The sequence below is a fragment of the Mastigoproctus giganteus genome, chromosome 6 (genome assembly GCF_048544385.1).
Source record: "Mastigoproctus giganteus isolate SK-2022 chromosome 6, ASM4854438v1, whole genome shotgun sequence".
Lineage (NCBI taxonomy): Eukaryota > Metazoa > Arthropoda > Arachnida > Uropygi > Thelyphonidae > Mastigoproctus > Mastigoproctus giganteus.
Window position 1 is genome coordinate 187,105,379 of NC_143580.1, and position 21,064 is coordinate 187,126,442.

The 21,064-nt window shown below is 37.0% G+C and overlaps 1 protein-coding gene across 1 annotated transcript in view; it reads left to right on the forward strand.

Annotated features, from left to right (window-relative positions):
* The window catches only part of Trax (Translin associated factor X), a 48,590-nt gene that overhangs the window by 6,167 nt on the left and 21,359 nt on the right, over positions 1-21,064 (forward strand). Inside the window, exon 2 of the mRNA XM_090375562.1 lies at positions 10,149-10,383. Within this exon, the coding sequence (XP_090231688.1) occupies positions 10,149-10,383 (235 nt within the window). The remainder of the gene's footprint in view (positions 1-10,148; positions 10,384-21,064) is intronic.

The window sequence follows — 21,064 nt, forward strand, 5'->3', positions numbered from 1 at the left end:
CATAATTCTGTGCTGTAGCTCTGCCAGGTTTCCTTAGGTGGGGGAGAGGGCAAATGACAGAGAAAAATGAGTTACACAATATATAAAATTGCTCCAGAATCTATTTGCTCATGTTGAGACACCAAGAGTACAGTTTACTTCCTTCCATATTGGGTGACTAATCTTAATATAGATGCTTGCTTTTTTGTCTGTAAAGAGCAGGTGTTGACAGTATAATTTGTATGTTGTGTGGGCAGGTAAACCCAGAGTAACCCATTGGGAAAATCCTGCTACTTCTGCCTAAGATCAGCTAATTACAGCCCCTATTAAAGAAGCCTAAAGGATTCTTATGGTTGCAGATGGGAATTGAATCCAGCCACTCTCTGAAAGAGTGGCAGGTGGAAATGTATCCTGCTGACTAAGCTGTCACTGAGGACATTTTATATGAATAAATTACATACAGTACTGACTCAAATTCAACTATCTCGGAGTACAACCTGCCAGATTTCACAGCGAAACCTTATCTATCCTAGTGCAATATAATATATCAGTGTATCATGTCTTTAAATTTCATGTATTCTGTTGTTTGGTTGGTTGGTTGCTTGTCAGATGAAAACCTGTGTTTATTAGTGGAAAACTGTTCTATACATGTTGTCTACTTTTTTCTGTTTTCATCCTTCCTAATGTTCTGAAGTAAAGCAATGTCAGAAATAAAACAAGACAAGCAAGGCAATATGTCTGCCTATGAACAGTTTGGCAAATACAGACTTCAGTTCAGTCAGCTGTGCCATTTACTTAAATTTGTATACTGAATTAAATAAAAAAAAATTTCAGAACAATTTACAGCTGTCTAAGATCCAAACTGTTATTAAATTTGAGTCCCTTCACATCACAGGTCTAAAAACACTTGGTTTTTATCTCAAAGTCTGTTCAAAGAATGAAATAAAGCACAAGACAACTTTTGGACAAACTTATGCAAAGCTTAAATAAAAAACAATTCATCCATTAAGGCACTTTAACACAATTCATGAAGTTTCTGCTTGAGAATAATGCTTACAACATTGGTTAATCAGGGTGACTTCTTTTAGAGAATTTTTTTTTTTCCTACAAAATTTCCAAATTCTTTTAGTTACAGATGTAGATACAGATGTCTATAATGAAAACCTGCTTACCTCCCGAAATCAGAAATAACAAGATTGCTTCACAGGTGCAAATTATCCTCTTACAGTTCTTTTACTCTTTTTTTTTTTTTTGTAAATTTCCACCTTTAAAGAGAATACAAAGAACATTTATTCTCTGACAAAATAATCAAACTTTGAATGGTAGTTATATTCCATCATTGCAGTTTGAACTAATGTTATCTTAACCAATTCAAAACTCATACTTTCACTAGAGACTTGTTGCATGTAGAAGGCTGATAGATATACATTGTACTCAACCATTAGCTTAAACTACTCAAGGTTTACATAATAAAATTACTTAGAGATCCCTCATCTCTTTTCTGCTATATACTTTAGTATCCCTTGTCACTTTCTTATCATCCACTCTAATAGTATCCAGGTGTGGCTTTTAAACCCCAGTTCCAGGATAACCAATACAATGTAACAGTTGTGAGATGTGTGAAGCAACATGCAAATATAAATATTATGTATTTTACTTCTTTCTCAAATATTTATAAATTGAATTTTTGAAGTTAAACTATTTGTGTTTGAAGAATGAACTTAGCAGACTACATAATTATAATAAGTCTTCATTTAATATAATGAAAATTATTATTAAGCATTTACATAAGGACTTGTTTTCTAACATGGAAACAACAGTGAACTAAACTAAATTAATGAATTAGTGAATTTTCCTTCATTAATTAATTAATAATTTAATAAAGGAGGAATATGGACTTAAAAAAAATTTAAATTTGAGCTTCATAAATTCAAACAAAACTACTTAAGCTGCAACATCAGTTCTATCTACGAGTCCATGTGCAGCTACTACACCATGCAACTTTTGCCTCCTGAGATTAGACAGACAGTGCAGATAAAAAGTTTTCTCATCAAATACAGGACTCATACCCAGTCCTTTTCCACATGATTTGGAAGATGACTGTCATAATCATTGCTAACCACAAGGGTAATATATTCAGGAGCAGCCCATATGCTGAGGTTTGTGGAGGAAATTGCTGATTTGCATGGCACTATTTGCTGGTATCCAGTCTGGGGCTGCTCCTGAATATATTACTCTAATGAACTTTGTTTTAACTGTGATGTGTTGCGATGCTGTACTACATGTAGAAAACAAGGTGCAACTTATGCATCAACCAATGACAATTCCCTTGCATCATATTGCAATTCCATTAATGCACTAACCATAATATACAAAGATGTGAAAAATTTTTTTTTGGCATACGTCCTTTCATTATATCTATGGATAAATTGATCCTGATTTATGAACTTCTTCCTGAGGAATGCATATTATTCAGAAATTATTAGATTGCTGTAAGAGTTAGCAAGACAAACTGACTGTGGTCCTGGAGTAATATGTCCAGGCCCAAGGATATGCATAGAAAGATTGAGCCTGTATGTTTCCACAAATAATGCATGTCTCATTGTCAGCTGTTGTGCTGGTAGCAATGAAAGAATAACAGTGAAGTTCGAAACTCTTCTGACTCAGCTGTATAGAGCAGTGTCGATGGGCTATAAAGTGTTACTGAGTTGTCACTACTACAGTGACAACTGACTGAAAAAAAAACAATTTCACACATCTACACATCCATTCCCTCTAAAAGTTTGTCCAGTTCCTCCTTGAATTTATTTAAGCTGTCAACTTCCACAATGACAGATGGAAGTTTGTTCCAGCAACACTGAAAAAAAAAAGTAAACACTGTTTTGTATTTACTACTGATATATATTTATTTTGCTTTTTGACACTGTTTGTTTTTTTTTTTTTTTTATGAAAACCCCAATCACGAAAGGTATCAAAACCTATAGTACTTAGTACCGTGCATGGGTTGAAGGAGAAGTATGGGGGGAGGGGGATGCCGGAAATTTTGCTCTAGAGACTAAACATGGGTTTCACCACTTCAAGCCTCCAATAAGCAAAGTGATGGTATTTCACCGGTTGATGAAAGTCATCTACCACCTGAGTGAATTTTATTTTGTATTTATAATAACCAGTGCTATAAATAATTAAATGTCAAAATATACTGTAAACCTTGGATTTAATGGACTTTGGATTTAACTGATGGAAAAAAAAAAAAAAAAAAAAAATTGACTGACACCAAGTGTAAATTCTGAGTGCACTCAACAGATAGGAAAAACTGGGAACTCGAGTTACCCCAGCTACCAGCAAGTATCTCATTCTGTTTATAAATATGCTCACTATTATATCACTAAGTGCTTATGTGCCCTGTTCCATTGTAACTTCACTTACATTGTATCATCATGGCCCCAAAGAAAACTGGTAAAAAGAAAATGCATGTGCAAATTAGACTGTGTGTTGGTTTCCCCATGTGAAAAAAAAAAAAAAAAAAAAAAAAAATTCTTGTTTATTTTGGCACTATCACTTAATTTCCAGCAGCTGCAATTGGTAATGAGTATAAAGAGAAATTTATTTGAACCAGGCTTTTGTGTTAACCTGGTAGTTTAGAATTGACTGAACTTAGGCACCCCCCCCCCCCCGACACACGTGGATCAAAAAAATGGGCACAGATTTTTTCATAATTTAGTAGGGAGGCAGCATTTTCCCTATTTGTGTCTGGGTGCTTAAAGGCATATTAATAGACTGACAACTTAGTTCGTTAATCTGTTTTTTTAATGATATACATTAAACTTATAAACCTGATTATCACACTGTCAACTGTATAGTTGACAGTGTGATAATCAGGTTGATAAGACTTTCAGAGCTGAAATTTGGAGCAAAACAACCTGAAGATGAACAAAGTGGGGCAAAAACCAAGAAAAGTAAGGTTTAAATAATTTTTTGTACTTTGATTAGTTATATAGATATAGAAGGTGATCAACTGCTGATGCTATCGAGGCAGTGTTAGGTGGGTCGGAAAACTGCTAGCTTGGGGGGATACAAGGACTAATAGATTAACAGTAGCCACTGGCAGAGGTGAAAGTGATTCTTGCACTGCTTCTATTGTAGTGAGCAGAAGCCTGGAAAACAAGATACAGGATGTTTCAGAGACTGCTGGGAGTCATTGTGGTACAAGTAAACACATGGGTTGTGTTAGGGTAGCTAAGAATAGGAACAGGTGCATGTATACTTGCGTGTACACCAATGCTAGGAATTTGGTAAATAAATTTGATGAATTTGAGGTATTGCTCAAAGCATCAAAGGCGGATATTGTTGGGATATCAGAGACGTGGTGTCACACAGATATAAGGAATGCAGAGCTGGAATTTGGGGAGTACAACGTCTACAGAAAGGATAGATAGGAAGGGAGGAGGGTTATGTTATTAGTTAAGAAACACATAAAATCCAAGGAAGTGAAGCCAGTCGACATCGCTGGACAGTGCAGTGTCAAGTCAGTTTGGTGTGACATCCCTTTACCCCTGATGGTAGTTACTTTGTTGAGTAAATCCCACTTCAACACACTGTGATCAGTGCCACCTAGTGGTTCCTTTATCTGCAGATTCTTAATGCAGGAAGAATCTACACTCTAATAATCAGGGAGGACCTTAAAAATACAAGAATAAAAGGAATACACAAGATGAGAGACGTAGGACTAGTAATTGAAACCGAAACTAGACAAGAAATACAAAGTATCATAGAAAACTCCAAAATAGACGCTCTAGGATTAACGGCCCAGCCGCCCAAAAGAAAGGGACCGTCAATAATAATCTATGACGTCAATCCAGAAGTCACAGCCGCCCAGCTGGCTGAAGAGCTCTACCTCAGGAATCTGCAAAGGAAATACCAGACAAAGAAACGCACGACAGCATTGCGAGATCAAAATTGAGAGTAGGGGTGTGCTGTAGACCTAACGACTCTGATGAGTATAATAAGAAAATGTACAGGGAAATAGTGGGCCAGCAAATCACAGAGTCTTATAATGGGGGATTTTAATTTCCCAGATATTGATTGGAATTTGTGGGTTGGTCACTCGCATACTAGCAAGACTTTTGTGGATTTATTGGATGATTGTTTTCTACATCAGCATGTTCAGGAGGCAACTAGAGGGAGTAATATACTTGATTTAATTATCAGTAGTGATTCTTCATGCATTAAGAATCTGCAGATAAAGGAACCACTAGGTGGCAGTGATCACAGTGTGCTGAAGTGGGATTTACTCAAAGAGATAACTACCATCAGGGGTAAAAGGAAGTGTTATTGCTTTCGTAAAGGCGATTACAGTGGTCTGAGACAGTATTTAAATTCTATACAGTGGGACCAACTGATGATGTTACCAACAGCAAATTCAAAATGGGAAGCATTCAAAGAACTTATCTTGGAAGCTACTACCAACTTTACATACCAACTAAGAAATATTGTTCAAGGTTTAGGCCAGATGGATGTCAGATGAACTAATGAGACACATGACAGAGAAAAAAATGCATGGGATACATATAAATTAATGGGTGACATGGAAGCCTATGATAGATATAAGCTGGTCTGTAACCAAGTCACAAAGGAGGTTAGGCAGCCAAAGGAAGATTATGAGAAATCTTTGGCAAAGGATGCAAAGAAAAACAGCAAAGAGTTCTTTACTTATGTAAACTCTAGAAGGAAGGGGATGAATCAGATTGGTCCACTTGATATCGCTGGTTCAACTGTTGATGATCCTGCTCAGGTAGCTAACAAACTAAATGAATATTTTGCATTGACATTCACACATGAGGAGTTATTCAGCGAAGGGAATGCCAGAGGTGTATTCAACTCTGGCAGTAAGCTAGATAATCTTGTAATAACTGAGAGTAAAGTGGAGGAGAAATTGCTGAAGATAAACACAAGAAAGGCACCTGGGGTGGATGGGATCTATCCAGTTATATTAAACGAAGCAGCAAACGAAGTAAGCAAACCCTTAGCCATAATTATGAGAGCTTTCTTGGATTCAGGGGAGGTACCCATAGACTGGAGATGTGCAAATGTGACCCCAATTCACAAAGGAGTTTAACTTCTGTTCCAGGAAAATTAATGGTGGCACTGGTTAAAGAAGCACTACATGATCATCTGGACAAGACTTCAGTTATAGCTTGGACACAGCATGGTTTTGTTAATGGGAAGTCTTGCCTGACCAATCTGATTGGATACTATGACGCAGTCACAAAAGAGCTGGATGCAGGGAATAACTTTGATATTATATACTTCGATCTTAGAAAGGCTTTTGATACTGTTGCACATGGAAGACTGCTGCACAAATTGGGACAGTGTGGCATTGGAGGCAAATTGCTGCTATGGATAAAGGGGTGGTTGAGGGGGAGAAGAGAGAGAGTGGTAATCAATGGGCACTGCTTATCGTGGACTAATGTTATTAGTGGAGTCCCTCAGGGTTCAGTGTTAGGTCCATTATTGTTTTCTGTATTTATAAATAATATTGATGATGGTATATCAAGCTTAATGTCCAAGTTTGCTGACGATACAAAGGTTGGCAGGGTTGTTAAGGACACTACTGACGCTATGCTGCTGCAACAGGATCTGGAAAGGTTGAGCAGATGGTCTGAGAGGTGGCAAATGAAGTTTAACATTGACAAATGTAAAGTACTGCATATGGGAAACAGCAATGTATCAACTCTGTGGTACTACACTGGCGGTGGTAGAGAATGAAAAGGACCTGGGGGGTAATTGTGCAGGCAGATATGAAGTTCTTCATATCAGGAGGTGATTATTCCCTTGTATAAGGCAATGGTCAGGCCACATCTTGAGTACTGTATAGAGGTCTGGAGGCCTCATTTCAAGAAGGATGTAGAGCTGCTGGAAATACAGAGAAGGAATGGAACAAAGGGTTGCTCTTGTGAAGAACGGCTTAAGTTTTGAAAATTAGTGTCTGGAGACAAGGCACCGGCGAGGTGCTCTGATTGAGGTGTATAAAGCATTGAATGGTTTGAGCATGCTCAATGCTGATGGGATACTTTCTCTTGCTCAGAATAATCACCTGAGAGGGCGTAAATTCAAATTGAGGAAAGACAGATGTAGGATAGATGTGTGAAAATTTGCTTTTAGCCAGCGGGTAGTTGGTTGGTGGAACAGACTTCCATCCCTTGTTGTTGGATGTTGATAGCCTAAATAAATTTAAGGCTCAGCTGGACAGTTATTCCGAACGAACGGAGGGGTGAAGTGGAAGGTTTTTTTTTTTTTTGGCTAATGCTGCATAAGCTTGCTTTCTTGCATCATATGCCTCTACTAATGCTAATAACTGAGAGCAAATTGGAGGAGAAATTGTTGAAGATAAACATAAAAAAGGCAGCTGGGATGGATGGGATCTATCTAGTTATATTAAAGGAGGCAGCAAAGGAATTTAAATAATCTCTTAGCCATAATTATGATAGCTTCCTTGAATTCATGGGAGATACCCATGGACTGGGGATGTGCAAATGTGACCCCAATTCACAAAGGAGGATCAAAGGCGACACAAAGGAACTGGATGCAAAAAATAATTTTGATATCATATATTTGGATTTCAGGAAAGATTTTGACACTGTTGTGCATGGAAGACTATTGTACAAATTGGAGCAGAATGGTATTAAGGGTAAGTTGCTACAATGAATAAAAGGATGGTTGAGTGGGAGAAGACAGAGGGTGGTAATTAATGGGTGCTGCTCTTCGTGGACTAATGTTATTAGTGGAGTCTCACAGGGTTTGGTGTTGGGTCCTCTGTTGTTTTGTATATTTATCAATGATATTGATGAAGGTATATCAGGCTTAGTGTCGAAGTTTGCAGATGATACAAAGGTTGGCAGGGTTGTTAATGACAGTAATGACAGTGTGCTACTGCAACAGGATCTAGATAATTTGGGCAGATGGGCTAAGAAGTGGCAACTGAAGTTTAACCTTGACAAATGCAAAGTACTGCATATGGGTAGAAGTAACCCCAGAGAAAAGTACCAACTGTGTGGTACTACATTTAAGGTGGTAGAAAATGAAAAAGACCTGGGAGTAATTGTGCAGTCAGATATGAAGTTTTCTGAGCAATGCAGACAGGCTGCCAGGAGAGTTCATGGACATTTTGCTAGCATGGATAAGGAGGTGATTTTCCCATTGTACAAGCAGTGGTTAGGCCAAAATCTGAATACTGTATACAGGTCTGGAGGTCTCATTTTAGGAGGGATATAGATCTGCTGGAACAGGTGCAGAGAAGGACAATTAGTAAAGAGAACAGAAGGGTGGTCTTACCAAGAAAGACTTCATTTCTGAAAATTGCAGCATCTAGAGACTAGATACTTCTGAGGCTATCTGATTGAGTTGTTTTAGGCTTTGAATGGATGGAGCAAGCTCAGTGTTGATGGCATTCTTCCTCTTGCTTAGACTAGCATAAATTTAATTTGAGGTTTATATTTAACTAGAAAAATTTGAGGCATACCAAATTTTGTTAATGCACTGTTAGTTATGTAGGGTCAATTCAACCCTCACATGACTAACAGCATTTTGTGTTTCATCTACTCTGTCCACACAGTTTGAAACTCCTAATACCTGTTATTGAAAAAATATTTTCTTTCAATTATCTGCAGAAAATTCTGGAAATGTCTGTTAATTATTGCCCAATTAGGAAAAATTTATGATTAAGTTAAACCTAATTATATGTACATATTGATTGACATTTGTCACCAAGAGATATTGATAATAATTTTGCTGTAATTCCATGTGCTTTCCTTCCATTGATAATGCTCCCTGGCTTCATGACATTGATGCATTTGGAATCAAATGCTTTAGGCTCATGTTTCATGCAGCAAGCATTCCTGTTACTGCTGTACTCTCTTCAAATCAAAGAGTTTGAAGGGAAGGGTTTAAATTTTCTTCCACTCTCCAACTGGTCTAAAGTGATTTTTAATTTTCAAAAATTAATTTAAAATATGTTTTTAATATAGAATGTGGATTTTTGCCCCTTCAGTTGTGTAATCATGTGTAATGATTACACAGCTGAAAAATGTGTAATGAAATGTAATATGCTGTGTACCACAACTTGTTCCTATTATTGATGGTAGGTGCTTCCAAAGGATTTTTGGGAGAGTTTGGGTTAAGTTGAAGTGCAAGAATTCCCTTCCCTCTCAATTTTTTCACAGAAACATTTTCTTCAACAAAACAAACAAATTGACCATAGAATGCACACAATTTGCCAACATGATAAATGCCCTCGGGCTCTTGCTGCTTATCCAAAACAATCCAGTTCGTCACTAAATAATAACATAAAGGTGGGACTTTGTTTAAAGTTGATTGCTTTATGTGAAAGATGCTGAGAGTTACAGCATTGGTTGGCTGCGCCATTTTTCAGTGATATTAGTTCTCAACCAATGTGCTTGAATGGATGGAGCAAGTGATACCTCAAGAGTCTTCATAACAATATCACTACACTGAATGACCTTTGTCTGTACAGTATCTACACATAAAATACAAGTAGTTGCCATAGTTTGGTTGGGCTGCACACAAAAATAAAATTTAAAAAATAACTAACTATTTACTGATGTGGAATTTCCAATTATCAAGTGAAAGCATCAGCATGACTGTTTTGGGACAATAAATAGTTTTATTGTGTTGGAGCTCTGTCAGAACTCTGTACACCTACCATGAGGAACAGATTATTAAAAGGTTATTTTCAATTTGATATAAACAGGACACTTCAACTGCAGATGTTATACCAATGATTTTTACATAATGCATTTCATTGTTTATTTTATTAGTCAAAGAGGTAACAGATCTGCTTACATACATTTACCATCACCTAGTCTCTTCCTTTTTAAATATTGATGATTTATAGAAAAAGCCTGAATATTTAACTTAAGAAAAGGTAATAGGTTAAAAGCAGAAAAATCTTAGGAAAATAAGATGCATGTTAATATATGCTTTGTCATGTGTCATCACATTAACATCTAATGTGTTTCTTTAAAAAATTTAAGCTGTTTAAAATATTTTCCTAATTGCATATTTGATTTTGAATAAGCTATATGTTGTTTCAAAGTAAAGCAAGGTATTTTAAAAGCAAGTTGTTTTGAGTTTTTGCTTTTTTATATTCGTAGGACAGGCCTGGAGAAAAGGAAACCAGGGAGATTACAAAGATGAGTTTGGTGTAGGAAGTGATGCCCAACAGATTCAGGAAAATATTGATGAATCATCCTCAGTTATCAAAGCATTTAGAATTTATCAGGTGGAATTGGATACAAGACATGATAAATATGAAAAGCTGATTAAGAAAAGCAGAGATGTTACAATAGAAAGTAAAAGAATCATTTTTCATTTGCACAGAATAACTGGGTAACATCCTGTCTCAGTTATCTATTAAAAATGTAATTCAGTAGTTGTTTTGTTAATATTTTATTAATAATTTTGGATTATTTCAGTTATTTGTAAAAAAAAAAAATATGATCAAGTTTAAAATTCATCTAACCATCTAACTGGCATGATTGACCTTCTAGTGCTGTAGATGCCTTTTTTTTTTTTAAATAAAAAATTAGCTTCCAGAGTAACAAATGTCAATTCCAGTATTCCTCAATTAGGTTTTTTTTTTTTTTTTTTTTTTTTTTTTTTTGATATGTATCATTAATTGTGTTAGAAATTCTGAACTAGTTTCATAAAAAATAAAATGCAGTCATAGTCCTGAATTCTATCCACATTACGATATGGCATGCTTAATTTTTTTTACATGAGAGGTATTAGAACCTGTAGTACTGAGCTTGGGTTGGAGATTGAGAAGGTGAGAGATGTTTATTGACATTAGACTTGAACTTTTGTAGACTGTAATTTTCAGGAAATACGTATGAAGGAAGGTTGTTCCAGAAAATGGCAGCTGAATAAATAAAGGAGGAAGATGAAAAGTTGGTTCTGTGAGTTTGAAGCTGGACAGTAAATAGATGTTGGTTGGTGGTGGCACATGTTTGGACTGTTTTGAAAGAGAGAGTGGGAATTATAGAAGCCCATTCAGAATTCAGAAGAACAGTGCTCATGGGAGTATCTGTAGAAAAGGCATGCAGCAGAAACAGTATGTCTACGAGACAGCGAGTGGAGAGACTGTTAGAGAAGAATCATTAATTAACCTAATTGCCCTCTTCTGAATGGAATCTAGAAGCCTGAGAGAGGTTTTGGGGTGACTGCCCCACATGTGGGAGCAATATTCCATGGTAGGGCAGATTTGTGATTTGTACAGAGTGAACAGCTGTTTGGAAGAAAAGTAATGCCGAGAGCAAAAGAGAACCAAATTTTTTAGATGCAGAGGAAGCAATATTTGTAATGTGCTTGTGCCAAGAGAGATTAGAAGACAGGGTAATCCCCAAAAGAGATATATCATTTTGCTTAGAAATCGGAGTGTCGCTAAAGATAAGCATAGGAGCAGAAGAGTCCTTTTTTGCGAGATATAAGACAAGACTGAGTTTTAGAAAGGTTGAAATCATCTTAGTTGTCTTTGCCCCACTGGAGAATTACCTGAAGATTGGCATTTAGGGAATTGGTAGCAGATTTTCGAGAAGTTGAAGCTGATTGAGCAGGGCAAGGTTTCTCAAAATAGAAAGTGGAATGCAATGTGCTATCATCGGCAAAACTATGGATAGGATTTCCAGTCAATGGAAGAAGGTCGTATTACTCAAAGAATCATTGTTGGGATATCAGAGACGTGGTGTCACACAGATATCAGTAATGCAGAACTGGAATTTGGGGAGTACAACATCTACAGAAAGGATAGACAGGATAGGAAGGGAGGAGGGGTTATGCTATTAGTTAAAAAACACATAAAATCCAAGGAAGTGAAGCCAGTCGACATCGCTGGACAGTGCAGTGCCGAGTCAGTTTGGTGTAACATAAGCATTGGGAGATCAAGAGTGAGAGTGTGCTATAGGTCTAACGACTCTGATGAGTATAATAAGAAACCGTACAGGGAAATAGTGGGCCAGTAAATCAGAGTCTTATAATGGGGGATTTTAATTTCCCAGATATTGACTGGAATTTGTGGGTTGGTCACTCACACACTATCAAGGCTTTTGTGGATTTATTGGATGATTGTTTTCTACTTCAGCATGTTCGGGAGGCAACTAGAGGGAGTAATACTCTTGATTTGATTATCAGTAGTGATTCTTCATGCATTAAGAATCTGCAGATAAAGGAACCACTGGGTGGCAGTGATCACAGTGTACCGAAGTGGGATTTACTCAAAGAGGTAACTACCATCAGGGGTAAAGGGAAGGGTTATTGCTTTTGTAAAGGCGACTACGATGGTCTGAGACAGTATTTAAATTCTGTACAGTGGGACCAACTGATGATATTACCAACAGCAAATTCAAAATGGGAAGCATTCAAAGAACTTATCTTGGAAGCTACTAGGCTTTACATACCAACTAAGAAATATTGTTTAAGGTTTAGGCCTAAATGGATGTCAGATGAACTAATGAGACATATGGCAGAGAAGAAAAATGCATGGGATACATAAATTAACACGTGACACAGAAGCCTATGATAGATATAAGTTGATCTGTAACCAAGTTACAAAGGAAGTTAGGCAGGCGAACGCAGATTACGAGAAATCTTTGGTAAGGGATGCAAAGAAAAATGGCAAAGAGTTCTTTACTTATTTAAACTCTAGAAGGAAGGGGATGAATCAGATTGGTCCACTTGATATCGATGGTTCAACTGTTGATGATCCTGCTCAGGTAGCTAACAAACTAAATGAATATTTGTATCGACATTCACACATGAGGAGTTATTCAGCGAGGGGAATGCCATAGATGTATTCAGCTCTGGCAGTAAGCTAGATAATCTTGTAATAACTGAGAGTAAAGTGGAGGAGAAATTGTTGAAGATAAACACAAGAAAGGCACCTGGTGTGGATGGGATCTATCCAGTTATATTAAAGGAGTCAGCAAAGGAAGTAAGCAAACTCTTAGCCATAATTATGAGAGCTTCCTTGGACTCATGGGAGGTACCCATAGACTGGAGATGTGCAAATGTGACCCCAATTCACAAAGGAGGATCAAAGGCTGACAAAAGTAATTATAGACCTGTGAGTTTAACTTCTGTTCCAGGAAAATTAATGGAGGCACTGGTTAAAGAAGCACTGCAGGATCATCTAGACAAGACTTCAGTTATAGCTCGGACACAGCATGGTTTTGTTAAGGGGAAGTCTTGCCTGACCAGTTTGATTGGATACTATGATGCAGTCACAAAAGAACTGGAATAACTTTGATATTTTATACTTGGATCTTAGAAAGGCTTTTGATACTGTTCCACATGGAAGAATGCTGCACAAATTGGGGCAGTGTGGCATTGGAGGCAAATTGCTACTATGGATAAAGGGGTGGTTGAGGGGGGAGAAGACAGAGTGGTAATCAATGGACTGCTCATCATGGACAAATGTTATTAGTGGAGTCCTTCAGGGTTCAGTTTTGGGTCCATTATTGTTTTCTGTATTTATAAATAATATTGATGATGGTATATCAAGCTTAATGTCCAAGTTTGCAGACGATACAAAGGTTGGCAGGGTTGTTAAGGACACTACTGATGCTATATGCTGCAGCAGGATCTGTAAAGGTTGAGCAGATGGGCTGAGAGGTGGCAAATGAAGTTTAACATTGACAAATGTAAAGTACTACATATGGGAAACAGCATCCCCAGAGCAATGTATCAACTCTGGTACTACACTGACAGTGGTAGAGAATGAAAAGGATCTGGGGGTAATTGTGCAGGCAGATATGAAGTTCTCTGAGCAGTGCAGACGGGCTGCAAGAGTAGCTCATGGTGTCTTATCAATGATATGCAGGAATTTTTCTAGCAGGAATAGGGAGGTGATTATTCCCTTGTATAAGGCAATGGTCAGGCTGCACCTTGAGTACTGTATACAGGTGTGGAGGCCTCATTTCAAGAAGGATGTAGAGTTGCTGGAACGAGTACAGAGAAGGCAACAAGATTTGTGAATGGAACAAAGGGTTGCTCTTACGAAGAAAGGCTTAAATTTTGCAAATTACAGTGTCTGGAGACTAGGCACCAGTGACGTGATCTGATAGAAGTGTAAAAAGCCTGGAATGGTTTGAGCATGCTCAATGCTGATGGGATTCTTTCTCTTGCTCAGATTAATCACCTGAGGGCATAAATTCAAATTGAGGAAAGACAGATGTAGGTTAGATGTGCAGAAATATGCCTTTAGCGAGCGGGTAGTTGGTTCGTGGAACAGACTTCTATCCCTTGTTGTGGAAGTTTATAGCCATAAATAAATTTATGGCTCAGCTGGACAGGTATTTCGAACGAACGGAGGGGTGAAGTGGAAGTTTTTTTTGGCTGATGGTGCATAAGCTTGCTTTCTTGCATCATATGCCTCTACTAATGCTAAATGCTAATTAATATATTAAAGGAAAAGCGTGGGGTAAAGTACTGAAACTTTGGGGATAACAGCATTAGTGGAGAAGTTAGAAGACAGTGAGCCATCTACCATCACCCTCAGTGAGCGATCAGAGAGAAAACTGGATAACCAATTACAAAAGACAGTTGGCAAACCATAAGCTTGTTTAGAATACCTTTATGCCAAACACGATCGAAAGCCTTTGAGATGTCAAGAGCAACTGATTGTGTTTCACCAAACTTTTCTATTGAATTTGCTCATAAATGGGTAACATAAGCCAGAATATCACCAGTGGATTGACACTGACGGAATCCATACTGGCGATCGTTGATCAGGCGGAAGGTTAGGTTTCTCGGTTAAGCGTTGGCAGTTAATTGATTTCTCCCTTACTTTAGAAAGAGTAGAAGTAATTGCAATGGGATGATAATTGGATGGGAGGGATTTGTCACACTTTTTAGGAACTGGCTGGATATGACAAATTTCCAAGCAGAAGGAAAAATATCCTTGGAATAAGAAAGTGAAAAAAGGCTGTAGAGAACAGGAGTAAGTTCAGGAGCACAGGTTTTGAGAACAAGTGGAGAAATACCATCAGGACCTAGAGCTTTTCTTAGCATCAAGATTTGTCAATATCCTTCTGACATCCTTTTGACTGAAGACCACAGGAGGCATTGAATGTAGCATGTTGGGAATGGTGGGAGGTGTTTTACCAAGATCATTAATACACGAGTTGGGAAAAAAAGGGGATGCTAGCAGGTCAGCTTTATCCTTGGCTGAAGTGACAACAGAACCATCTGGGTTTGAGAGAGGTGGGAGCAGAGATGGGCAAAAGTTGAAACCAAATAGCTTTGGCAAGAGACCAGCATGCTCGGCTACCATTAGGGCAAAAAGCAAGTTTTCTACTTTTAGCCTGTTGAAAATCTAGTTTGGACTGGTTAATAACTGCTTTGCAACTATTGCGAGTTTTGGTGTAGGCAGAAAATGACTCTGAAGAATTGGAAACAAGCCAATTATGATATACAACATTCTTCTCTTTGAATAGCCTTAGCACATTTATTGGAAAACCATGGTTTAGATAAAGGACGAGATTTTAAAGTGGACTGTGGAATAAAGGATTTCTTTCCTACAAGAATAATTTCACTTACATGATCTGAGCAAACGTTGACATCAGAAGGTTTGAAACAGTAATCCGACTAAGGAACTGCAGAAAAGAAATTTCGTAGGTCTTCCCATTGCATTCTTGTAATGCCAAACAATACAAGGTTGGGATTAGCCATGAGATAAAGGCTCCATTGGAGAAGAGACAATCACTAATTTGTGATCTGAAGTGCCTAAAGGAACACTCACTTCAATTGTGTAATTAGCATTAGCAAAGGCACATGATGCAAGAAAGCAAGCTTATATAGCATCAACCAAAAAAAACCCCTTATTTCACCAATCCACCCGCTCCAAATGTTTGTCAAGTTGTGCCTTGAATCTGTTTAAGCTATCTACTTCTACAACGACAGAGGGAAATTTGTTCCAGCAATCAACCACCCGCTGGCTAAAGGCAAACTTGTGCACATCTATCCTACAACTGTCTTTCCTCAATTTGAATTTATGACCTCTTGGCATAAATTCAAATTGAGGAAAGTCACTAAAGAGAGGCCCATAAGCTTTCTTTAGTGAACTTCCCTATTGCAAATTTTTTTGATTTCCCCTTGGTCATTACGTTGAAAGTAAATTCCATATAACAAACTGATTTCGAGAGACCTGGGTACGCATTTTTCACGCCTCTGGCCTTTAGGCAATAGAGCTGATGTTGTAGAAAGCAGGAATTAAGAGCTAACAGGATTAAGAATTAATCCCTTTAGATTTTAAGAGCTGAAACATTCCAAAATTTAGTGTTGCCCGTAAAACCTATACAACCACTGCCACCTTAAAGACAAGGTGGCGGTGATTGTACTGTATAACTTTTATGGGCAACCGCATCTACTGTACCGAGAAGTTGCACTGGTCAACTGCTATCTACACGTCCACAGCCATTGGCAAAGATTAAGGCATATTCCCGACACAGACATTGGCTGTGGTCAACCTGTTTTCTGCTGTAAGCACCCTATTAGAGAATTGGGAGAAAGTGGTTTTCCTCTTTGGCAGAAATGAGTCACCCACACTTTCACTAAATTTCAGCAGTTTCTGTTTACATGGTAGGTACAAGTGGTCCCTAAATCAGTTTTGTTTTAGCTGCTGTGCAAGTAACCTTACAATTTCTAAGAGGAAATCCTTGAGTACAGTGTGGAAGTGCTTGTGTAGATCGGGGTGTTAAAAAAAAAAGAAAAGAAATCACTTTAAAATTTGGTATCCCTGCCAACCATTCTGAAAAACAGTGTTTTGATTCTTAAAATGTTTGAGGAAACGGGACCAAGTTGGAAGTGTGCAAAATTATGCCTATATGAAGATGTAGATGAAGCCGATTATAGGTGGGCGAAGCTGATTCGAGACCAAAACATGCCGATATCAGGGCCATTAATAAAAGAAAAGGCTATGGAGTACACATCTTTTCTGGGAAATAAAACATTCAAAGCTAGTTCTGGTTGGCTGGACAAATTTAAAAAGCATCGAAAAAGTTATTTCTGGTGAAAGTGCAGTTGTAATTGAAGAAGACTGTACCTATAGGAAAGAAACAGGTTTGTAAAAAAATTAAGGACTATTAGCCCAAAGACATTCAATGTTGATGAAACATTCTTGTTGCCGAACAAGATCACTGACTTTTAAAGGTGATAAATGTTTAGGTTGCAAAAATAGTAAGGAGAAAAGAATTAGTCTTGATTTGTGCAAATATGGCTGGTAGTGAAAAACTGAAGCAGTTGTAAATAGGCAAAAGTAAACAACCTTGATGTTTCACAGGAGTGAAGTCGTTAGAGTTGCATTACAACTACAACACACACACCCGGCTAGCCTCCATGTGACAAGGTATGGGCAACATCGGGCCCCACTAGGGGCCTGGTGGCCAATAAGCCGGACAAACAATGGGCACAGCACATCACACTGCACAGACATGGCCCACACACTTGCAAGTCTCTGGCTTGACAGCGTACTGTCCTTGATACAGCAAACACACGTGGAGATGGGAGAAATCCCAGATGCCGTCTGACACGAACATATCTTATACCTTTTACAACTACAACAAAAAATCTTGGATGACAAGTGAAATTTTTGAACAGTGGATGTTAAATTTTGATAGCAAGATAGCGAAAGTTAACAGAAAAATCACGTTGATTGTTGACAACTGCCCCGCCAACCTTCGCTTAGTAATTTCGAAACTTACAAGTGTGGAGCTTGTTTTCTTCCCTCCGAATACCTTGTCTAAACTGCAGCCAATGGACCACGGCATTATCAAGAATTTGAAAAAGCACTGCCGAAGGTGCATACTGAAAAAAAATTATACTGAGAATAGAAACCAACCAACCAATCTATAGATTTTGTTATAGATTTGCAGATGTGCATATCAGAGTTGGCAAAAGTGTGGAGTCAAGATGCGACGGAAACAACGATTAAGAATTGTTTTGCAAAAGCAGATTTTGTTAAAATGGCGATGAGAGGGATGAAATTCTACATGATATTGAGCAATCGTGGGAAGAACTTCAAGTGAGAGGCTTGATCGGCGGAGAAATCGTTCTTGACTAATTTTTAGTAGTCGATAATGATGTCACAGTAGCTGAATATCCGAGTGCCTCCACCATTTTGGAGACTATTCAAAGAACTAGTGACAATATAGACGATGAGTTGGATAAAAACGAGGGCAATTTTTAACCTTCCAAACATGAAATGTTGGCAGCATTTGAAACTTTGCATTGAGGCCTTCAGTGTGAAGAAAATGTGCCAGAAAATATATTTGTGTTTAAACAAATGCACACTTTTTATGAATAATGTACAGTAAAATTCAGTGTACAACAAAAAATAACCAAATATTTTATGAAATAATTCTTAAAAGTGTACTAATACAGTAGAACCTGGATAAGAAGTTTTCTAAGGGACTGGAATTTCTTAGAAGGGAAAGTGACCTAAGGGTATGAAATTTTAACTACACAAATAAAAATGAAAAGATACACATACATAAGTTAAAGATCATTTTTAAGTACTATTTTAGAATTTATAAATATTTTACTCTGCCTATGGGAAACATTTTTATACTGAATATTTCAAATTGCTTAGCATTCTGCTATTGGTAAACTCATTACCAAGTTGGAAGAATGAGCTCTTTTGGAGTTTCAACATACCTTAAAAGGTCACAATTACAATAAGACAGCAACAATCCACTAAGTAAATCAGAACTCTTCGCACCCATCGAAACTTAAAACTTAACGTGGTCTACGTATCCACTTATGGTTATCGATGAAAAGAATTGCAATATGTCATTTCTTATATCGAAATGTTTATACTAAAAAGGTTTTAGTGCTGAATGCCTCAGACTATGGAAAATTCACTAATTGAACAAGTTAGTGCCCACCATCATTTTAGTTTGTAGTAAACCACTGAAGTAGATGAAATGGCATTGTTTCTGTTATATCTCATATTACGAATGCCTTCGCAACGAGTTGCCCTGATGTTGAACTACCTTGAATAAGCAATGCTTCGATGATGGATTCTTGAATAGGCAACACTTTGCCAATGGATTCTCAGCAGATACTACCACCCCTGGGTGGTGGTATCCACTGAGAATAAGTAACATTAGTTGTCTCCATTGGCAAAGCGCTGCTTATTGGAGGTAGTGCAATATCAGGGCAACTTATTGTGAAGGCATTCACAATATGAGATATAACAAAAACTATGCCATTTCACCTACTTCGATGGTTTTCTATGAATTAAATGTTGCTTGGCACTAACTTGTTCAATTACCAAATGTTTATATTGTTTAATATTTTTTAATATTAAAAATAAAGAATTTCTATATTTAAAAAACGTATTAAATGGGAAAACGTCATTATAATAATACACTGTGTATTCTTTATCATGAACTTTTTATGCAGGAAAACTTTTTACCCGGAAAACTTCTTCCGCGGGAAAATAATACATTACTACATATAGAGTTGAAATTGGGACTTAAGAAAACAAACCTAGTACAGGGGAAAACTTCTTATGCGAGAATTTCTTATCCGGGTTCTACTATGTATTGTGCACATCATGTAAGTAGTCATTTCTTAATATGCATGTATTAATAAATTAATTGTTTTAAAATGTTAGCAAATTTATTCATTCCCACTTATTTCTGATTTATTTCTCATATTTTACTATATTTCTGAATTGTTGAAAAGGTCATATTTCTTTATAACAATTTCTGTTTAATAAATTTTTTTCAAGCTAACAATCGATTCCGTTATATAGAGGTCAGACTGTATATATTTTTGTCAGCTGTTCACATTTAGTCAGTGAAATCAAAGCTCTATAGCAAGATTAGACACTTGTTAGTGGCACCACATAAAAATGAGAGTTGCCTACAAGAAGGGTAGATGCTTTTGCTCACCTCTAGTCTTAAATGCCAGACAAAAATTTGTCTTGTTATTCATAGTATATCAAAATGAAAGCAGAAAATACTGTATAACCAGTTAGAGAATATTGGTGTGCAAAGCTAGATACGAAGATTTGATTTGATCTCAAATTTAAAAAAAAAAATTGGCACATATCAGACAATGTTAGTAGCATAAGATTAATTTATTATTCCTAATTTGTATATATTTGGCCCATTCCTCTTATGCTGCTGTCCATAGATGTCTTATATTTCAGTTTTACATGCATCAATGTTTACAGCAGTATTTTTTTGTTTTTTTCCCCCCAGTTGATTTCTTTTTGCAAATCAGTTTACATTTCATAGTGTGTACCCACAGATAATGCATTTTCTTTCTAAAAATACCATTCAATATGCATATGCTTCAATGCTGAAGATTGTTTTTAGTACAATACTAATAATATTGAGAGGGGCACACAATATATTCCATGCTTGTTATTCAGTACATGAGCAAGCACAGTGCCTGTGAATTACTCTGGCTGGTGCCTTTTAAAAAGTGGATTGTTTATAATAGATGTAAAATGCAGGGTGACATAATTTAAAACAGTTCATTTTTTTTTTTATCTTTTAAGATTTTTAAAAGAAAACAAGTGTTCCTTTTTTGTATGGTATGCCTGCTGAAGTGCTGATAGAATTTTGGCATATAAATTTATTTAGTTATTGAAAATACTGAAATAAATCTTGAGCAAAATTAAAACAAGCTTTTTGAGACTCATAAAATTCTTGAAAGGAGCAGTATTTGAAGGGCTCTGATTTGCACTGTTACAGAAGATAATCACACATATGTACAAATTGCATTACACTGAATTAATTTGAAACTTGCCAACAGTATAAGGAAGCTAAATCATTTAATAAGTTGTAATTTCTGCAAAAAGTGAATTTATTTCTGATAGCATTAATGCTTTTCTAAACAAAGAAATACTGCTATCAGAATTCTAGTGAATTTTTGAAAATGACAACAGTGCAAAATGGAAGCTTCATGAAGCTAGAACTGGAGAGGTGTGCTGCTGCCTTCTAGTAAACGTAAAAACAATTTACGGAATATTACAAATTTCGAAGCGTACTGCATCCAAATG